The sequence below is a fragment of the Camponotus vicinus genome, unplaced genomic scaffold (assembly GCF_025532165.1).
Source record: "Camponotus vicinus isolate PSW18456_S1 unplaced genomic scaffold, iyCamVici1.0 SCAF_1, whole genome shotgun sequence".
Classification (NCBI taxonomy): Eukaryota; Metazoa; Arthropoda; class Insecta; order Hymenoptera; family Formicidae; genus Camponotus; species Camponotus vicinus.
In genome coordinates, this window is record NW_028141945.1 from 28965823 (window position 1) to 28981025 (window position 15203).

Genomic DNA, 15203 nt, shown 5'->3' on the forward strand with positions numbered 1-15203 from the left:
AACACATTTAAAATAATCTAAAAATTTTCTACCAAGTTTTGTTCGAAGTAAAAAAATATTTAAAAGCTTTCTCTCTCGAAAGTTATAATGTATGATGATAAGAATTTCTATTTGGTTGTAAAATAGAAATGAGAAAATCTTACTTAAAAGCATTGAGAAAGCAGAAATGAAATTCGCGAATGATTTTACGGAGCTTCCCTCATTGCTATGAAAAAAAGGAGCAACTCATAGGGCGGTTTTGATACGTTACATAATATCGTAAAATATATAATGCGTAAAAGATAACAAATATAAGTTTTACATGAAAAATATATATTTTCTAAAATATTACATTAAAAGAAATAAATATAAAAAAATAACTGAAAATAGAAATAAATATAAAAAATAACTGAAAATAGCCGACCCGAAATTTACAAGAAAAAATAAGGAAAAAAATACATAGAAGTCAAAAAAAAAGTAAAGAACTTTTTATTCATGAATCAATAAAATTGTTCACATATAATTTAGAGATTTTGCATATATTTTAAATAAAAGATGCTCCGATTTAATTATTCGTTGTTGAGAGTGATTTGTCCAACACTATTAAATGTGCGGTACTAAAACAAAAAAAATCAATACGCGAAGCCGAATCGAAAAATTTATTTTACCATAGGACAAATTATAGCAATGAAAGATCTATCGCAATTTATCGCTACCATGTTCGTCCACCATTTCGCTTTTATACGCAATGCGTATAAAAATAGCTTTTTTCTTTCTCGAAAGACGAGACCGAATGCGAAAAATTTACAGGTGCAAAACGCACTCACCTGCAGATGAATGGGCACTTTCTTCACCGGGGTACTCATCTTGCGCGTTCACAATCAATCGATCACAGAGTATAATTACTCTTCAATACGTAAGTCACTTATTTTTGTTCGTATAAAACAAATATTGGTTTTACGCGCGCGCGCAATTTCTCTCTCTTTTATTTTTTCTCTTCGTATAGAGGGATGCAAATTGGGAAGTAACGAGTGGAACGTAACACGCACGATGTACACGATCGACTAAATGCGACTGATGCCGCTGATGCGATGCGCTAGTATCGTTTTCGTCACTCGATGAGGGTGGATCCCCCACTCGACGCGTTCCCCCTCCCTCTCGCTTCCGCCAATCGGAATAGAGCATTGGCAGAACGCGGGAAGTGTCGAATGTAAAATAGGAGACCTAGTGCATTTAGCGTTAAATGCTTCGAATTACAGTTTCAGGAGATAAAAATTACTTTTTTTAATTGTTCGATCAGAATTCTTTTCAGTTTTTTTTACCCTGTAGGCAAGTGTAATCAGTTTCAAAATAAAATTAATTTTCCTTGAAATTGACGCCATTCCTTCTCGTCTCTTTTTTTTCTCTATTATTCGTTTAATTTTAAGCTGGAAAATTTAAATTTGTTTTACACGATAGTCTTACTAATTTCTTAAATTGAAAGTTTTTTAATGTCAAACAGAATGAAGTAAAAATATTGTATATATCTGTCACAAACTTTTTTCCCCATCTATAAAATACATTATATTTATAAAAATTTTGTCAAATTTAAGATAAATACCTAACATTCTTTAGTTAGTCTGCTTAAAGAAATGCTTAAAGAACATTCTTTAGTTAGTATGTCATTAATCTATTATTTTAGTCTCATATTCATACATTTTTAGGGTATTTATATAAAATTTTTGAAACACACATCTTGTGTACATAATAAATTAAATAATATGATTATACACTTTAATATAACTGAAATAAAAATGTATTTTCTCTTTCTTTAAAAAAATGATAAACACAATTAAATTCTATATTGATGAAATAAATACTCCGATTAGTTATTTTTTGCGTCAAAAATAAACAGTTATATTTGTGTAAAAAAGATACGTTTATTACATATAATGAATATATCGAAAACAGGCAGAAGAGTTCTAGGCATATATGAATCCTCTATCTTCAAATTCCATGTCGCACGTGATAATAGCTTAAATTATTTACAATTCTTATACATATTTATATACTTTTCTCTAGTGTTACAATAAAAAAATTGTAGCAGAAATATATATATACAGAAGCGTAACTCCAACATTTTAGACTGAATATTTAGAACCACATTTCTTTATTGGTGTTAATCTCAGGCCTTTAGCTAGCATTTGAGCTTCGAGGTCGCGGTCTTCGTTCTGATATCTAGAAGAAATAAATATATATGTATACATATATGTACATATCTATTTATATATATTTGTATTAATTAAATAATATTATGTGCTAAAAAAAAGTTGTGCTTATAAGATATTTATATAAATCTTTTTTCAAAATCATCCTTATCATTTTCCAAAATATATTAGTATTTAATTTAATTATTATCAAATGGAAAATTTGACTTTATGGAATAGTAGAAATATATTATTATATGTATTTGTTTCTTATTTTTAATATATAAATACTTGCGCGGTTATCTTAATAATAATAATGTCTTTATTTTAATGTTGGAAAAAAATAAGGAGTTTATGCATTAATTTGTATTATAGTTATAAATAACATTAACTCTAACATATATAATGTTTCCATTTATGACAATAACACACATGAAAGCAAAAATAAAAATTTTAATATATCTAAACATATGTATATTTTTCTTTCACATTAATATAATATTTATTAATAATTACTATCCGAATATCTATTAACTACATGAAAAGAATTAAAATTATAAATCACATAAGCCCACATAATCACATAAGCTCATTTTAAACGATTATAATTTGTAACAAAATTCGTTTTTAAAACAAAATCCTACTTAAAAAAATCTTTTAAAAATATAAAAACATATGCTAAATATATAAAAAGATATTCGAACTTGTATGTGCAATAAATAGAAGTTTAAAATTGTTAAAAATATGATTATTAAAAAATTAACTCTTCAAAACAGAAATATGAAATCAGCATAGTAAATTAATTATATGCTATCAATTTATAATCAACTCTAGAATTAGAATTTCTTTTAAAAAAGTACGTTTTATATATGATATATAATTTAGAAGAGTTTTCTGCAAATTCTTAGTCATATATGACAACAGTTTTCAGATTAAATTATAGAATGTAAATTTAATATACCCGATTACTTTAAGATACATTATCTAAAGTATTTTATAATTGTAACATATAAAAAAATATAATATATACATTAATTATTAAGTAATGAAAAGTAATAAATAAATATATATAACAATACAAAAATACATATATTATTTACATTTTTAATATAGTAAGTTTTATGCATGCGGAAATTATATATATATCAAAAAACATCTATATTGGCTTACTATTTTACCAAAGTTGTAACTTAAACGATTAAAAATTTATTATCATATACTATCTTATACTTTATTCAAAATAATACAAAATAATTTAACATCATTATATATATCCGTAAGTTATTAGAAAAAATATCAAAATAATAGATATTTATTATACATATTTAGCCATCCACAATCGATGTTTTATGAAAATTGAAGAAATCTTATATATAACTCATATATAATCGCGCCGATTATAAATTGATAGCACATAATCAATTATTATATTAACTATATTAATTTTATATCTATTTGTGAAAAGTTAATTTTTTAATAATATTTAACAATTTTTTATTTTCTACATTTTTTTTGTTGCACACATAGATGTGAATACTTTCTTATATATTTAGAATATTTTACTATATTTTCAGAACAAGATTTTTTAAGAATTTTTTGTTGATTATTTAAAATTGTAATATATAACAAGATTTTATATTTCGAATTTTTAATAGAATTTACAAGTAAAATAAAACGATACTTATAATGCCGATTAATTAAGAAATTTACGAATTAGAAGAATTTTAAGTTATTTAAAAGTTGATAAATATACATTTAAATATTTATACAGGGTGGCCCATTTTAATCCATCCAGTCGAATATCTCGAAAACCAAGCCCGGGAGAGAAAAATGTTTCAGACAAAAGTTGTTTGGTTTCGAGGGGGCCATAAGATGGTACCATTAGTTTGACCTTGAAGAGTCATTTGAAGGTCACGTGAAGGTCACCTCAATTTTTTTCAAATGGCACCCCCAATTTTTTATTACATATTCTTGTAGCTGACCTCGAGAGCTTTCCAAAACACTATAATCAAATGTTTTTTCATTGAGTACTTTTCGAGTTATGAGGCTTGAAATCATTTCTTAATTTTACATAAACCATAAAATATCTAGTAAAATATTCATTTTTCGATTATCTTACCTTAATACTTTTATGTACAAAATAATGAGAGGAATCAATTGGTGTAAAGAAAAAACAGTTGTTTATAAGAAAAAAATATGTAATTTGCAATTAACAATTCCATATTTTTTCTTAAAAACAACTGTATGTTTTCTTTACACCAATTGATTCCTCTCATTATTTTGTATATAAAAGTATTAAGGTAAAGTAATCGAAAAATGAATATTTTATAAGATATTTTACGGTTTATGTAAAATTAAGAAATGATTTCAAGCCTCATAACTCGGAAAGTACTTAATGAAAATTAACTTAATTATAGTGTTTTCGAAAGCTCTCGAGATGAGCTACAAGAATATGCAAACGCATATAGGGTGTCCCATTTAAAAAGTTGGAGGTGACCTTCATGTGACCTTCAAATGACTCTTTAAGGTCAAACCAATGGTACCATCTTATGGCCCCCTCGAAACCAAACAACTTTTGTCTGAAACATTTTTCTCTCCCGGGCTTGGTGTTCGAGATATTCGACTGGATGGATTAAAATGAGCCACCCTGTATATTGACAAATTAACTTGACATTTATATTTTTAAATTAGTTATTTTTTAACAAACTATTTTAACTAGTCCATTTTTAAAATTTTAGTTTTTAACTCATATATTTCTGAATATATTTTTTGGATATATATTTTCCAAAAATTATTTAATAATATATATTTAAATGATTTATTATTGTAATTCATATTTGATAATGATATATAACTTTGAAAAGTTTGATGTACTTTTTAACAATAATATTTTTTGATGTATACATTTTATGATGTATATATTTCAATAATATTTTTTGATGTAATATATTTTGATGTAAATATATATGATTTTTTAGAAATATAAACGTTTTAAATTTTATACAGAGACATTTTTATGTGATTATATATATTTCATTATTTTATTGTAAATAAAAATATTTACCATACACATCTTAGAAAAATTTGCAATGCAAAATAACGTTAAAAACGATTTTTAACATTTTTTGTAACAAAATTTGTATAATATTTATATTATACATAAGAAATATATTATAATTGTCTTGAAAAAAGAGATACATTTTTAGCATTTTAATTATTAATGATAAATAATGATTATATTAATATGATGTTAAAAAATATTATATCAACTTATAATGTAAATTTTTTTTATATTAATAACAATGAATAGATACAACTCTAATAAGATAAACGGATAAAACAAACATGGTAATGCTAATAAGAGCCAAGCACAAAAATTTATCTTCAGAAAAGTTTAATTGCAAATAGTATATTTCAATTTTTGTCGAATAATCTTCAGTAATTGTCACATTTAAAAAACAATCATAATAAAGAACAGAAAGAATTAGAAAATTACGTAACATAAGATACATACGCAAATTTAAAAAATCAGGTGTTCCGATCTCTTAACAATTTTTATAAAAATCAAAAGTGTCAGTCCGAACCATTAAAGAATGAGATTCACCATAGTAATAATTTTTTGTCAAATGATAAAACATATATTGTGAAAAGATTTTCGTGTAATGCACTGGGAAGTCGATGCAATAATTTAAAAGAACATACATATGATTTAAAAGAACAAAACATACGATTAAAAGGAGACAAAAAAATCGCAGGAGACAATCGGATAGATCGTACACATAATCCAAATGTTTAATATAATTATAAAAATATATGTCATAAGTAAGCAGAATTGTCGACAAATATAAATAGAGAAATGATAAAAACAAGCGCAGTATTTTTATTTTTGAATAAGCTCTTCATAATCATTAAATATACGTAATGTATTTTCATGACATATTTTCTATTCTTTTGGATATTTTTTTGTCATTTAATAAAAAGCATTTCATACAATCTTAACAATCTTAACAATCTCAATTTCTTTTACTTATAACATCATATTTTGTTTTATAACATTCAAGATTTCCACTTTATCCGAATCAAATCATGATTCATCAGTTTGTGGTGCATAATAACCGAATATTAAAGCAATTTTTACATTCTTGTATGAAACCTTATATAGTATATTACATTATTGCAAAAATATTTTGATATTTAGAATATTTTTATGTGAATGAAGCAACACACAATTTATTTATATCAGTATTTTAGTAAAAACACTGTTATATTAATATTACATGAAATCAATAAAACGTTACAAGTAATATACATAAATAGATAAATATTTAATGCTTGTTCTTACTATGTACTTTTTAATAAACAATGACCGCGGCTAAAACTTTTTGGAAATTACTCAGGGTCATGACCTTGACAATATATATCAAGGTCATTGAGGTTACCGTTAATCTAGACATTTACTCTTTGATTTTAATTGAAAAAAATTTATTGATGTTATGCTCAATCTTAAATCAAATCTATAAATTCAAATGTAATTTTTTTTATTCATTAAATAAGAAAGAATTCTCATCTAATTGTAAAAGCTCTTTTGAACCTCAGACGAAATAAATTCACAAACTAATCATTTTTAACTAACAATAAGAGCAGAAGAAAAGCAGAACCTTTAAAAATAGAAAGATCAAAGTTGAATCCAAAGAAACAAGAATATTCAACAGATTCAAAAGAGAATTCCATGTTTGTATAAATGCCTTTTTGAGAATTGTTAACTATTAAAATAAAGATTCCTCTGTACGGCAATATCAATATCAATTATCTCGTTAGTATAGAACAGTCTAACAGATGCTGATGGAAGATGAAAAAAGATTGAAAAGAAACATATTTTGATAATTAAACTTTTCTGAAGACAATTTGTTGCATACTGATTCTTATTAGTCTGTTTTTAGTCTGTTATTAGTTCGTTTTCATTCTTTATTAATTATATTTTGAGAATATTTAGAATCATTAATGATACTTTTGAGTTACATTTGCTAAATTAAATTATAGCTGTTTTTAACATTAGGAAATTTATTTATTAATTTAATCAATCATGTTTTACAATTGATTTATCTAATTAATTATTTTATTGTTAATAATGAGAAATATTGTTATTTTGAATCTTGTCACGAATTATAGATAAAATGGAGTTATATGTTATACATTAAAATGAAGCTATATGAGAAAAGCATTAGAAACTCATGCATTTTACAAATATTGAAATATAACAAATAAACATTTATATAAAGTTTGAAAACTTTGTTTTCTTTTCATGCATCATAAAAAAAATTATTATTCCTTCCAGCCGCATGTTATTTCAAATATTTATTAATAACAAATATAAAAATTGATGAAAAGTAACAGTGAAACAAGTAAGTAAAAGAGAAACAAAGCAAAACGATCATATGAAAAGTTTATCAATTTAAAATACATTGATTTTTAGAAAAGATATTGTATTTAGGAGAAGTGTATATTACATATTATTGCAATTATTCATAATCAATAAATGATGAATATTATATCTTGCAAAATGTACCAAAAAAAGCATACACTTATTGATTAATGACATTCCAAATGCGTATAAATTTTTGGAAATTTTAAAATTCAAAAAATGCTAGTAACTCCTTATTACAATTGATAAATATTTCTGCTACGTAAAGTAAGAAAATATACATAAATAAAATAATTAACAATCTAAAAGTGCAAGACAAATATTCTGAATTATGCAAAGGCATTTTCGAAATACGGATGTAATATGCATTCATATATATAGAAGTAATGCAAGTCAAATATGATGATCTACACCACCTTTGTCGTTCTTCTTCTAACAAAGCGATTAAGGAATCCCTCTTTGCTACTATTTCCAACATCTCCGTCAAGATTTCTCCTTCTTTTTTAACATCATCACTAGTCTTCTTATCATCTATAAAATAATGTGACGTGATATTTATCATACAATTATTTTATCTCTATTTTATAATATTATGCAATATTTTTTCATTTATAATAATGAAAATTATTATATATACTCCGCACTCATATATATCCTTATAATGATTTTATTAATCTTTATATTTAGTAGCAAAGTTTTAAGGAAAAAAATATCATATTGAATTTCTCTTTACAGGAAATATTTCTATAGAAAATTACTATATATTAGCCGCATCAATTTAAAATTTTCAATGTGTGAAATATCTTATATAAATTATATATAAATCAATAAATCTTAAATTAAAATTATTATTAATTAATGTTAATTTAATATTTCAATTATTATTTTCTAATATAGATTCAGAAATTTATATTAATACATAAAAAGCTGAATTATGTTTTATAAAGATGTAAGCAATATTTTACAAAAAAAAAAAGGAAAAATAAATTATAGAAATGAACAAGAAAATTATTAATAATGGCTATAATATATACATTGTAAGTTATTTTAATATTTCCTTGCTGTAAATGCTGTATGAACTCATTGTTAGTTGTATACTGTATTTTTGAATAAAAAAAGTATCATTTATATCTACATCATTAGCAGGATATTTTATATTCATCCCTTGTACAAGACCTTTCATATATTTTGTAATTAATTGTAATTATCTTATACAGATTAATGAATTAGAAAGAAAAATATTTACCATCATTAGCCAAACGTTCACGCAATTCTTGTTGCAATCGTTCATGACGATCTTCTAATTGAACTTCTTGTGCGCGTACTAGAAGCTCTTTTTCATATCTACGCAGTTCTGTGCGTTCCTTCATAAGATCAAACCATTCTCTAAGTAAATCAGCTTCTTCATGATTGGAACAATCTAAATAAAATTACATATAACTTTTCAAACTGTATTCTTTTCCCTTTTATATAAAATGCATGATATATTTATTTTTCTCTATCATATTTATTTTAAAATAAATGTAATATTCCAATAAAAAATTTTATTACATATTATATTATATTAACAAATAAAAAATGTGAAACAAAAGATTATCAATATATATTGAACAAAATAAAAATTAGAATTTATGATTCATAAATTACATTACATTTATAGATGAGAGCAAAAAGTTTAAATATTTTTTTTTTCTCTCATTCACATACTTATCTACATACTCATCTACATATGTATATATAATATTAAATATATTTGTTATAGTCAAAGTCTGCGTAGCACGGGCGCTCTTAGGATTAAGAGGTCAATGTGCAGAACAAGCATTTTAGTCAAAAATCGAAGTAGTTTTGTATTTCAACTTTCGACTGATGTATTAGTCAATCCTAGAAATGACTAACTAGCTGGTTAAAGTTAGAAATTAAAAGAATCACTTCGAATTTTATTAGTCCATCCTAAATATAACTATAATGAGGCCATCTAAGTCTGATATGTGCCTTGCATGTGCATGTTCTAATATATATATGACGTAAAAAATTACATATTTATAATTACATGGTAATTGTGCATAAAGTGGGCAACCTCACGGATGATCATGATCTTACATGTTGTTAAGATCATCATCCTGAGTCATTATGATCCAAAACTATGCAGCAGTGGTTCATTGAGAAGCTATGAAGCATTGAAGTTTGATTAGAATATGAAGCATTAAAGATAAAAAATAAATATTTAAATAAATATGTATTTCTGATTTTACATTGAAATTATGTTTGAGTTAAGTTAGTTTTTAGGAAGGAGGTGTAGGGAAAGAGGCCTTCAACCCTCTTGATGATGAATGATCTTGAAAATATGTCACTTGAAAATATCGGTCAAAAAAATGACATACTATTCATTATACTTTCTTTGTTAATAAAGTTTTTAATAAATAACGCCAAACAAAAATTTTCACAACATTAGTTACGATAATGACCTTGATAACATGTTTCGAAATTATTGAAATCGAGAGATGATCCCTATCTCTAAATAATTACCATTTTTCTACTTACATTTTTCAAGCTTCAATGTTTCATAAATTCTCAAGGAAGCACGACTGCTGCGCGAATTTTGGATTAGGACGATTCAGAACGATGACCTTAACAACATATATTAAGATCAAAATAATCTGTGAGGTTGCCCACTTTATACATAATTACCCTTAAGGACAATGAACTACAAGAATAAAGTAATTAAAAAAAAGCTTTATGTTAACAATAAAAACATTAAGTCAAAAATCTTGCTTTTATTTTTTAATAGACAAAGCCCGAATTCATTCACACCTAAGATTGACTAGTTAAAATTCGAGGGGATTCTTTTAATTTCTAAGTTTGATCAGCCTTTATTAGTCACCCTAAAATTGACTAAAAACACTTGGTTATTCCACATGTTGACTACTCAATCTTAGGAACGCCATGCTATGGGCTTTAACTATAACAAAATTTAAAATATTTTTTTTTTAATTTTGAAAAGATCAGGATCTTCGTATGCGTATGTACATAAAAATATATTACCTCCTTCACCACGTAGTGCTTTCTCGACACTTACACCTCGGCTTTCCAATTCTTTCTGTTTCACTTCAGTTTCCTCTAATTTTCTTTGTATTTCTTGAGCCATACGTAATCTTTAAAATATATCTATATTAACAATGTTTTCAAGTTAAAGCTGCTTTCCTAAACATTTGTATATTAAACGCCAAGAATGATGAAATAAAATTTAACTCGTTTAATTTATTAGAGAGAATATCTTCTACAGATTTTAAAAAATTATAAAATTATAAAATAGATATACAAAGATTTTGGTATTTTGATATTTTAAGATTTAAAAAAAAATCGGCTATATATTCGTCATGAAGAATAGTTTCGAAACATTTCATAAGTAAAATGACTATCATATTATTGTATTATATTTAATTATTGTAAAAGTTTTTCTAATATTTTTCTAAAAAATTTAGTGTATTTAATTGAGCATGAGTTATTCTTTTAATTGTTTTGGATTTTACATGAGTATAATTTTACCTCTTTAATTGGGCTTGTCTAGCTACTTTTTTAGCAGACTTTGATTTACGTGGAACGCTATTGCACGATTCTTCAGTTACAGTAACTTTTTGTGTACACGATGTCGACAAAGCAGCCGTTTTTGTATCGTCATCCGACAAACTGTTGTCTGCAATTTCTAAAATTTTTGTTTTGCTATATTATATAATATTTTGTTTCTAATGATTCAATGGAATTCATGCATTTTTATTATCATTATAAATATAATAAATATATCTAGACATATCACACAAATACACTTTGCTAAGTTGAACAATTATATAATATGTTATATTTGTAAAATTAGCGAATAAAAATAATTCGTACCTGATACTTGACTGGTAGATACGGAGTAATTAAGTGGTGGTGGTGGCACGGGTGGTGAATTTTCAGTGAGAAAATTTCGTACAAGTATGTCTTCACACATGCTTTTAGGTCTTGTATCAGATTTTGATGAGACCATTTTGTCGAACTGTAAAGAATTTTAAAATATCAATTAGAAAAAATAAAGTTAAAAAATTAAATGATTATTTTGAACGTTACAATCATAAGATTTTAAAATAAGTAATAAATAATAATAAATAAGATTTTTTAATAAAATAAAATAATAATAGAGCTATCACCAATAAAAATCTAGGAAAAATAAATGTTATATTAAAAAATATCAAATATAAAATATTGTAAAATATTAAAACATTTTATAAAATATTTTATAAAATATATATATCATAAAAATTGACAATTATAATATTTATAGATTTGCTTTGTTGAACAAAATAATAGACAAACTCAAGGAACAAATAGCTTACGTACAATATATTTATATTGAATCAAAAATTAACAATTCGTGAGAATCTTAATAAAATAGTTCACAAAAATAATATTTAAGCCTAAAAACAAGCATGTTGCGAATCGCATAAAAGTAATAAAGTACAAAATACAATAATAATACAAACGTTTCTTGAATGTGACTCTTTTTAATGATATAAAAACGTAAGAAGTTAAATATAAACGGACAAAATGTCAAAAATTGTCAAAGAGAATTAATATTGATTATTAGTGTTTATAAATAATTTTAAGGTGTTTATAAATAATTTACATCAGCAATAATACTCACTTTTCCTTTTGATTTCGAAGTCAGTCGAAACATTGACAGCTTGTCTTTCTGGGTAGGTGATGGAGTGGTTTCTTTTTTGAAGAAAAAATCTGATACTGCTTGTATAATGCTTTTTCTTCTCTCTGAATCTTTCGGTTTCTTTTTATCTCTCTTAATTATTGCACTATTGTTATCTGAACACGATAAACCTGCGGTATTCAACAATTCGTCCATTGATTTCGCGCTAGCCGCGGGCAATTTCTGAAAATTTATCTTCTTCGCGATATTCTTCATATTGTCAGTACTCTTACTGGTTTGCAATTTCAACTTGGAATTATCTGTTGCGCTGAAATAGGAGGACTTAGCTCTTTCAATTTCTGACGTATCATCACTTCTCGCATCATCCATCGAAAGTTGCCTGCGAGTCACCTTCATTCTTAATTCCTTGATTCTATCTTCGGGACTTAAACCTAGATCCTCGTCACTCTTCATTCTGGCTCGTTCTCTGGCATCCTGCCTGGCCTTTTCGGCTGTTTTTCTTGCCTCTTCGCTCTTATATCTTGGTGGTGCGATTGGCGTCTTGAAGATATCTTCTAGACTAGTCGGTCTTTTGTCTGTCATTCGCAATTCGTTTAACTGATCGGTCTTCTTTGGACTTTGTTCTTTGGTTTCTACTTGATCACATTGCTCATGAGAGCGTGAAGACGCTGAAGAATTCAGCAATTTATTTGTCTCGTCGGAAGTGCCAGCTGGACTGTTTGTTGATATTATAGAAGCAGGCACAAACTTGTTACCAATGGAAGAAACATTAGATGACTCCTGTTTCATCGGCGACAGCATTGTGGTAAAGGATGAAGCTCTAGCAGCTCTTCGAGCCTTTTTTTCGGCTGACTTTTGCTTGTGAGCCTCAACCTTATCCATCAAGAGATCCTGAATGACATTCTTCTGCTTCGATCGCTCTCTGGTGATTTCTTCAAGCTTTCTCGAGGTCGCCGGTGAATTAATACTACTATTGTTTGCAGCTGTTGTTTCCTGACACTTAATCTCTTCGGTAATTATTTCCGCAGTTTGTGCCATGCTCTTCGAGTTTTTCCGCTTCGATTTTCTTACATCAATAGAATCTTTCGCATTGCTAAATTCCGCAATTCTAAACTGCAGCCTTTTTACGTATTCTAAATAATCTGGATTATTGGAATCCGCTTTAGCTGGCTCATCGCGCTTTTCCGTCACTTCTAGAGGAACTATAGATACCTGAGGATTAACCGGACTGGCGAGTATAGTAACGACTTCGCTAGTTGTTGTGTCTTCTGCCTGCTCCATTATCAATAAACTATCTTCCTCCATCGATTGAAATAATTCCTTGTTAATAGCTTCTACCAATGGCTCTTGCGTTGTGTTCTTCTCAAACTTCTCTTCACTTTGTTCTTCGCCTTGTTGTTCGGTTGTTTGAATTTCTGATCTTATTGATGATTTATTCATGACAGGCTCGTTTAGCTTGTTAATCACATCCTCCATAGTAATAGGATCAATCTCAATCACATTAGCATCCTTGAAGCCTTCTTCTTCTTCGCTGTAGGAATCGTTTTCCAAGTCCAACTTTGCTATTGGCGCATCAGCGATTGATAAATTGCACGATGGGATATCAGGAAGAATCGTCTTAACGTTTACGAACTCGATGTAGCCTCGGTTTCTCAACATTGCGATATTGGAAGCGTCTTGGAGACTGTCATCTAGCAGTGACTCATTGTCCGTATCCATGTAATTAATATCCTCGCCATTGATCAATAATTTCGATGTACTATTGTTTGGGTATTTTTGATCGATTAACCGGTCAATCTTAGAATAGTCAAGTTCTGTGTCCTCCTCTTTTGCGATTTTGACAGGTGTGGAAGTCAACTTTGCGTTATTTCTTCGTATAGTAATAAAATTAGGATCAATGTCGAGTTCTACGTCGCGGAGATCGTCAGAGACTAAAGCTTCCCCATCGCGAGCCCATTCCGAGAATTCTGTCTCAGTAAATGCCGCAGTGGTAATATCATTCTCTTCGGAATCATCTTGTTTGTTGGATATCGCCGAAACTTCGGAAGAACTGCTGCAATCTTTTTTATTGTCCCGCAGGTCTAATTGTTCCATATTATTATTTAGTGTTTCAATAGTGCGTGCATTGTCTATTGATGAGTCGATATTCGATGAATCAATTAATCGGCGATCCTGCAGGAAGGAGACCTCGATAGAATCTGGCTCGAAAGTCTGACCATCGTCGGGATCATAATCGATCGGTTTGTATCGATCAACTCTTTCGTCCAGTAGAAGATCACCATCAGTACTGTGAATCTGTAATCTAGGCGGCGAAAGATTTATAGCGACAAATTCGTCATTCTCAATCGCTTCGTTGGAATCAGAAGAAGATAAAGAATCACTATCTATCTCAGAGTCGCCCGAACTGGCATCTTTATCCTCGTTCTTCTTGTTCCAATCTACTTGCGGAACAACAATGGACGTCTCATGAAGAGGACTACGCGGTCTGAAACCATTACTTTCTTCTGTGTTGCTTAAAAGTAATTTCTCTGTATTCTGCGAGTTTTTCATATCTTCTACGGAATCCTTGGTCAAATTATTAGTTTGATGTAGAAACCCTGGTTTGTCGATTAATTCTTTGTCTTTTATCGAAGACTCACCACAGATATTAGGTGCTGTCTTTGATTTCAAAATACTGGATTCCTTTACTAAATCAGGTAATTGCTGCGCTTTGGACGGATTTTCTGTCGGAGTTGTCGGCTTGTATGCAATATCGTTTGATAAATTTCGGCAGCGATCAGTTGAGAATTGTCGTGAAAATAAAATTGTAGGTGATAATGGAGAAAGCGGCGCATTGTTGGCTCGCAGCTTACTAGTACCTTGAAAAAATTATATATAATTTAATATAATTATATAATATTATGCATATAATACTTTT

At 27.5% G+C, this 15203-nt stretch overlaps 2 protein-coding genes across 17 annotated transcripts in view; both read right to left on the reverse strand.

Annotated features, from left to right (window-relative positions):
- Crmp (Collapsin Response Mediator Protein) overlaps positions 1–1056 on the reverse strand; it is a 43004-nt gene extending 41948 nt beyond the window's left edge. For all 7 annotated transcript variants that reach the window (XR_014439395.1, XR_014439401.1, XM_083102505.1 and 4 more), the window contains exon 1: positions 807–1056. Coding sequence is in view for 5 of the 7 variants with exons in the window: in XM_083102505.1 (XP_082958631.1) it covers positions 807–845 (39 nt within the window). In the remaining 2 variants the exon portion in view is untranslated. The remainder of the gene's footprint in view (positions 1–806) is intronic.
- Positions 1057–1847: 791 nt separating this feature from the next.
- The window catches only part of Mical (Molecule interacting with CasL), a 55017-nt gene continuing 41661 nt past the window's right edge, over positions 1848–15203 (reverse strand). For 5 of the 10 annotated variants that reach the window (XM_083103064.1, XM_083102983.1, XM_083102741.1 and 2 more), the window contains 7 exons: positions 12269–15144; positions 11479–11623; positions 11134–11290; positions 10630–10739; positions 8834–9007; positions 8004–8118; positions 1848–2196 (listed from right to left, as the gene is read on the reverse strand). In XM_083103064.1, the coding sequence (XP_082959190.1) occupies positions 2100–2196; positions 8004–8118; positions 8834–9007; positions 10630–10739; positions 11134–11290; positions 11479–11623; positions 12269–15144 (3674 nt within the window). In that variant the 3' untranslated portion in view covers positions 1848–2099. Of the gene's footprint in view, positions 2197–8003; positions 8119–8833; positions 9008–10128; positions 10292–10629; positions 10753–11133; positions 11291–11478; positions 11624–12268; positions 15145–15203 lie in introns of those variants that run through there. The other 5 variants (XR_014439513.1, XR_014439539.1, XR_014439544.1 and 2 more) reach the window with 5 other exon arrangements.